The 6,916-nt window shown below is 28.0% G+C and overlaps 1 protein-coding gene across 1 annotated transcript; it reads left to right on the forward strand.

Moving 5' to 3' along the window:
* The first annotated feature begins 1,941 nt into the window (after positions 1–1,941).
* Positions 1,942–6,201, forward strand: LOC8267540 (GATA transcription factor 29). The gene is made up of 5 exons (XM_002528084.3): positions 1,942–1,996; positions 3,159–3,401; positions 4,588–4,705; positions 5,137–5,537; positions 5,996–6,201. Exons 2-5 carry the CDS (start codon positions 3,186–3,188, stop codon positions 6,083–6,085), a joined length of 825 nt encoding a protein of 274 aa, XP_002528130.2. The 5' UTR covers positions 1,942–1,996; positions 3,159–3,185; the 3' UTR covers positions 6,086–6,201.
* Positions 6,202–6,916: the final 715 nt, after the last annotated feature.

Raw genomic sequence — 6,916 nt, forward strand, 5'->3', positions numbered from 1 at the left:
CTAATTGCATGCTTTGTTTGGATGAAGGAGAAGAATTAAGGAAAAGAAAAAATTAGATTGTATCATAGAAACTCCTATCTCAAGATTTTTTTCTTTACATTATTATTTATTATTTATTATTAAAATCATAATAACAAAATTAAAGAAAATGTCATCAAATAAATTGTTAAATACTATATATTCTATTCTAAAAATATGAAAATGCAAATGATTTAAGTAATACCTATTTAATTTGAAACATTATTATGTCAAATGAGCAACAAATTATGCATTTCAAATAATGGACTTCTTCTTTTAACTATGTAAATTACATATGTTTCTTGTTTTGTATGATTTTGAGTTTAATATTATCAACTTCTACTAACACTAATTGATTGAAGACAAGTAAAATGCTTTTAAGTCGGGGCTAAATTAATGGTCATTTATACAAAAGAAAGTATAACTTACAAATTGTTAGTGTTAAAAGTTATATGTTGTCTAAAAGCAATAATGAAGTCATCAAACTTTAAAACAACTCAACATGAAGTGTAAATATAAGTTTTTTTTGAGTGCATACCATTTTCTTTTATTTGTTATCAAAATATATGATGTCTTTCTTCTTTAGAGCATCTCCAACAAATTCTTAAATTACGTTTCTTCTTTATCATAAGAAGTATATGCAAAAATTAAACTTCCAACAGACTTAATTCATCATTCTTTTCTAAAATAATATAGAAACCACGTTATCTAAACTTGTAGAAAAACCTGTAAAACTAATAAATTATTTAAAATAATATTAATTAATTGTCTATAATTAAAAATAGATTTTATAATGGTAAGATACCATAATATTAGTATAGCGAAATTCATTTATATAATATAACACTTGAGAATTTTAAACTTTAAAAATGCTTATTTTCTCAATTTTAGTCAAATATTTTGTTCTGATAGGTTTGACTTTCTATGAGTTGGCAAATTTGTTTTATTATATAATTGTCAGGAGCACTAAATGGAATTTGCATGTATATATATGGTGATCAGATAGGATTTCTTTTCCATATACATAATAGAAGCCCAAAAAAACATATTTTCTTTATTTAATTTTTTATTAATAACAAAAACACACACGAATTAAGGATAGAATATTGTGAGTGACATTCCCTTTGTAAATAACATAATACAAAATATAAGTGTAGAATTAAGGAAGAATTTATTTGTCATAATCATATAATGTTAACGGCAAGAAGATCATTTTCTGATAAATTATGTAAACTTGATAGACCTCCTAAAGAATTAATTAAAAGGAAAATATTGATCCAATTACTTGATGATTTACAATTTAACATAGATATAGGAACATAATGTGATCATGTTTGATTATTAATAACCAGAAGAAATAGAAGAAGAATTTAAATGATAGCGTTTCCAAATCTTATATAAGTGACCAATATTACCAGTCAAAACTTATGTACTTCTTTTCCCATAGAGAAAGAAAAGTTATTTCTTAACGGTCTTATGTAAGTCTGAATTTATAATAATTAAATAAGTTATTAGTATTTTAAATTAAGAAATAAGATATCAGTGTTGTTATATATTAGAATTAGAGAGATATTGAATTTGAATCTCTTATTTATTTATCATATATTCATTAATATTAACAAAGTTTATCACTTTTATAGTGCGATAAGAGATGATTATCTTATTATGTAATAATAATTTATATTATTAAAATAAAATTGATTAGACGATCTAAAATTTTAAAAAATATAATAGACCTTTATCTGTACTTAAAAAGTTTATTATAATTATAAAAGCTTATAGCTTTAAAAATTGTAAATGGTAACTAAATTTCAGTGTATTGTGGAGATTAATTTTTAAATTTCTTACCTTCCATGGTGGGGATCCCTACCTCTAAATGGCCTATAAATAGGGTCTTTCACAACCCTTTAACATCACACATAGTAGAGAAAAGAAATACCCTTCTTATCATTACATAGGTGATATTCTTAGTTTCTTTGTAAGTCTCCTTTTCTTCTCTTTTTCTACCAACCTCCTGCTATCTTTATCCAAAACAAATGCCTCTCTCATACAACATGTGAAATTTTTGATAGCTACAAAGATTATCACTTTTCAGCTGCTAAGAAAACCATGGATTACATCAAAACCTTTGATCATACATAATATCATCATATAGTCATTGTAGTCATGTTATTGTTCTTTGTTGTCCAATCATAAAGCTATCTGTTTCTTGATTCTCTGTTCAAGAAGACAGTGAGCTGTTCTCCTTTTTTTTTTTTTTTTTTAGAAGTTGGCCGTCTGCACACTTCTTTAGTAATTTCATGCATATAACTTTCATGCTTAAAAGGGACCTCTTTTTCCATACAAAAGAAAGAGAACTAAGAACATAGGTGTTCTTCTAAAACCATTATCCTCATGAAATTATGAATGATTTTATTCTATTTTTTTGTTGATGGTATTTTTTTGGGGGTTTTATATATTGTTATTATAACTGACATATCTTATTGGGTGTGGAATTCACATTTTGTATCCGCTCAAATATTATTCATCAAAAGATTATTAGTTTTTGATCTTACAAGATTAGATCTTGATGGTTTCATGTAATGATCAAGATCCTATATCTCTCTCTCTCTCTCTCTCTCTCTCTCTCTTTCTCTCTCTACCTATCTCTCTCTCTCTCTATCACCCTTTACTTTCTCTCTCTATATGATAATTTTTGTTGTCTTTCACACAAAAAATGTGTTCATTTCAGTCATCCAGGTCACTTTTGATATATTACATCAAGTACTCAAGTGTGAACACTCATGCATGATGCCCAAAAGCTAGCTTTGCCACTGGCAAATGGATGATACTCTTACACATAATTATCATTAGGTTAAACTTTGGAGTTAAGCATATATATTATATTATTATTTTCGTCGTCGTATTAATACCTTGCTTTTTATCTAGACCAATCAGATATGTCTCTATCTATACAATACATCGATAAATACATGTAAATCAGTTATTTATTCGGATATATGAACAAAATACTGGACAAGCCTACCAGTATACATGGATAAGCATTGTGAAGCCCTTGATCATGCATGGTCAAGCCTGATCATATATATGTATCTCTCTCTGTCTAACGTATACGTTTGATCTATTAATTTTCTTGATAGACATACACAGAAGGCAAAGAGCAGGAGATGGATTCAGGAGCAGGTAGATCAATTTCATTTTACAATGTCAATGATGATTCAGGAAATTATGAGGTGGACCTGACCCTGAAACTAGGTTTACCAAATGAAGATAACAATCAATCCCATCTTAGGCAACAAGTTGATCGTAACCCCACAACCTCTGATCTTTCCAATCTTAACTTTAGTGGCCCTTATAGTACTACCGCTGCTGCTCATCATCAGGTATTATATTTTATCTTTTCTTATCTAGGGTTCATCTGAAAATGGTTTTTTGCACATAGCTTGCAATTGGTTCTTATGCTTTCATTTTGATAAGTTTTACATGATGCCTTAGCTTAGTCATGGTAATGATTCGTTGTTCTTGATCCCAATTCGCAGATCAAATTTGACCCATCACTTGTGCTCAGTACTCTTTTTTTTTTTTCTATTTCTCTTTGTAAAATTAGTAGATTATTTAAGAAACGATGATTCTTATAGACCACTTCAATTATTTAGAATATTACAATTAAACTCAGCATGAATTTTTTGAAAAGAAAATCTAAGGAAATATTTAATATGAAAAAAAAAACTATTTTTCTTAGATTATAAATTGAATTTTAAGAATTTTAAAAACTTTTTGAAAACATTGTAATATATTGTTTGAGAAAAAAAGGTTTTATGGACGAATTTTGGTTGTCATTTATTGGTTTGACACTTTTATTATATGTGATTTTAATAAACTATTTCATTTTAAAACCAAAAAAAAAAATGAAAAAAACTAGAAGATGGGCTAAAAAGAATACATTTTTCTTTTTAAGAGTATAAGGACTTGATATAACACTAGTGAAACTGCATTTTTTTAATCTTTTTATTGGTTATCAAAATTTGGAATTCAAATATTTTTCGGAAAAAATAGTAATATTCAAATATATGAAGAGATATATTTTAAAAATATGAGTCCAGAAATGGAATGTGGATCCCAGAATTTATAGTAAAATTTTGATTAGTAAGAAGGGCTACTAAATCTAAAACTATTTTCACCTTTTCTAATTTGTATTGTATATATCTATACTAGTAAGTTTGTATTTTTTAAAACTTTCCCATTTCTGATAACAATTTAGTGGTATTTTATACTTGTAAACATGTGAATCATAAACAAAGATGTTACGGTATGTTTTTGTTTTCTTTATTATTATCATTGCATGCTTTATATGAAAAATATATTGAATTTGTGCCTATAAAATCTTAGTTATTGTGAGAAATTCTTATTTATGATAATCCTATTGAGAATTAATGACATAAAAACATTTCATAACAATGTATATTTTATGATGATCAGTTAAGAAAAAAAAGGCATTGTTTATCATATCTTGCTGTTCATTTATACAATAGAAGCAATTAATAGACATTGTACTTGAATTTTAAACAGGAAGCACCAAATAGCTATGGCGTGGTCAGTGGAGGAGGTCAAGCCAACATGAATCTGGTTAATAGAGAGAATGCTGCAGCAATGAACTATGGAATGGTTAACCATGGAGGCAATGGTGGTACTGTTATAATTATCACTTCACTTCATTTTATTTTATTTTATTTTATTTTTTAGTTAGCCAATTCATTAGATCTCAATGGGTCATTGAATTACAAAAAGAAAGTGATAGTAAACTCCCTTACATATCATGCACCATATAATTTTTTTATATTAAACATATGTCATATAAAAATCAGATAATTATTTTCTTGAAGAAAGGAATACATCTTGAAAATATTGAATGATTATTTTAAGAAAAGAATTTATTTTCTCTCATGTAATTCATTTGCGAAAAGTTTATTTAATTTAGTTAAACGATCTTTATTTTAGATGCTCATACAATCATATCACTCAAAAAAGTTTAGCATTATGTTTTTTTTTTTTTTTTGCAACAAATGAAGAGTTTATAATGGAAATATACATGAATAATGAGTTCTCTTTTTCTTGTAGTGATGATGGGAAATATAGGAAACAACCCAGATATTGGTGAGCAAAACTTCAACTTGACTGACAGCCAAATTGCATGGTTACGACAGAATTATATGAATTCAACCAATCATCACCGATATGGGGGAGGAGCAGAAGGGTCTGTTGTAGGAATTCCTATAAGCAGTCCTAATTATTTTAATGCTCCAATACATACTATGAATGACTATACACTCCTAGACAGCACTCCTAGAAGGGTTGCTCATATGGAAGATGTTGGAGGCTCTTCTTCTATTAATTTTCGTAGGAGAGATTCAAGAAGACAACGTGCTGGAAGCTATAATGATCCTACTAAGAGGTGCACTAACTACAACTGTAATACCAATGATACTCCTATGTGGCGCAAAGGTCCCCTTGGTCCCAAGGTACATGCTTATATCTTGTGTTTGTCTTCACTTAGCAATAAATTATCACCTTTTATTTCAAGTGAATTGAGTATTTAGAGGTATATTTATCTAACTAAGATTTCATCCGATGCAATTATTATTTACGTTATTTATGAGCTAGTGTCTTGGTCTAGTAGTAAGGTGATACTCTTTTAAGAATGAACAGCAGAATCCAGACTCAAAAAAGCAAAAATATATATATTACGGATGTAAAGATAAGTTTCTTGTTTAAACCAAGTTCTTGTGAATCATTACCCGTATATCTAGGCGAAAACTATTTTATGAGACCAGTGATCTATAAGAGTTCTATCTCATGATTTGATATAATTATATTGGTGAATCTAATTGTCAAGCAATTTGCATATGCATCACGAAACAATTATATATGCAATGCAACTCAATAGATTAACCAATTTCTCATGGCTCCTCTTTTTCAGACATTGTGCAATGCCTGCGGGATTAAGTATAGGAAAGAAGTGGAGAAAAGAAGAGCCAAAGAAGCAGCAAGTAGCTCAAATGGTACTTGAATGTTAAAGAAGAAATGCCCTCAAAAGTCTTGTTTTGTAATCTTTTTTTCTTTATTTAATGTAATTATATTTTCTTGAATGCATATATCATTTAATGAAGAAACTATTTTCTACTACATTTTGTTTTATTGTCCTTCCCCCTCTCTCTCTCTTGAGAATTTACTAACTAATGGATTCTATAATCTGATTATCTTATTGTTTTTCTTTGATTTCTGCTAATAAATAGGAGCCTACAACATACAACACCAATTAAATAAGTGGAAAAATGCCAAACTTACAATTAAATAATAGCTAACTGTTAGGCAAAATTACCCTCATTGTTTCTGATCTTTAAAGCTAATATCATCAAAAGTTCTCATCTTTAATTTATAACATTAAACTCTCTGAATTTTAATTTTTATATTACTGGACTTCTGACTATTAATATCTTTTAAATACTACAATAGAAAAATAAAGTGCCGATACACACTTTAAGAAATTAAAATAAAAAATGCATGTGATTTAAAAAATTCTTACTCCTACTAAATTGAGAAACAAAGAAAACAAAACCATTTTTTTCCAAATTATCATAATAAAAAGCAACATAAACATAACCCATCTGTTTAAAAGAACTGGATTGAATTTGAATAAGTAACAAGAACTAGTGTAGTGGTGTCGTTGGTGATGCGGCATTCTAAAAGAGAAATGCAAACCACAACTGAGATTTTCTGAACAAAATCCTGGGCCATTTATTCACATGCATGCGCCATTAATTCGCATAAAAGCAGTGGATTTTTGGGATCAATAGAATGTAAACAATTGGTGTTTTTGTTTGGTTAAAGTGATTTGGTT

Source organism: Ricinus communis, chromosome 9 (assembly GCF_019578655.1).
Source record: "Ricinus communis isolate WT05 ecotype wild-type chromosome 9, ASM1957865v1, whole genome shotgun sequence".
In the NCBI taxonomy this organism is placed as follows: domain Eukaryota; kingdom Viridiplantae; phylum Streptophyta; class Magnoliopsida; order Malpighiales; family Euphorbiaceae; genus Ricinus; species Ricinus communis.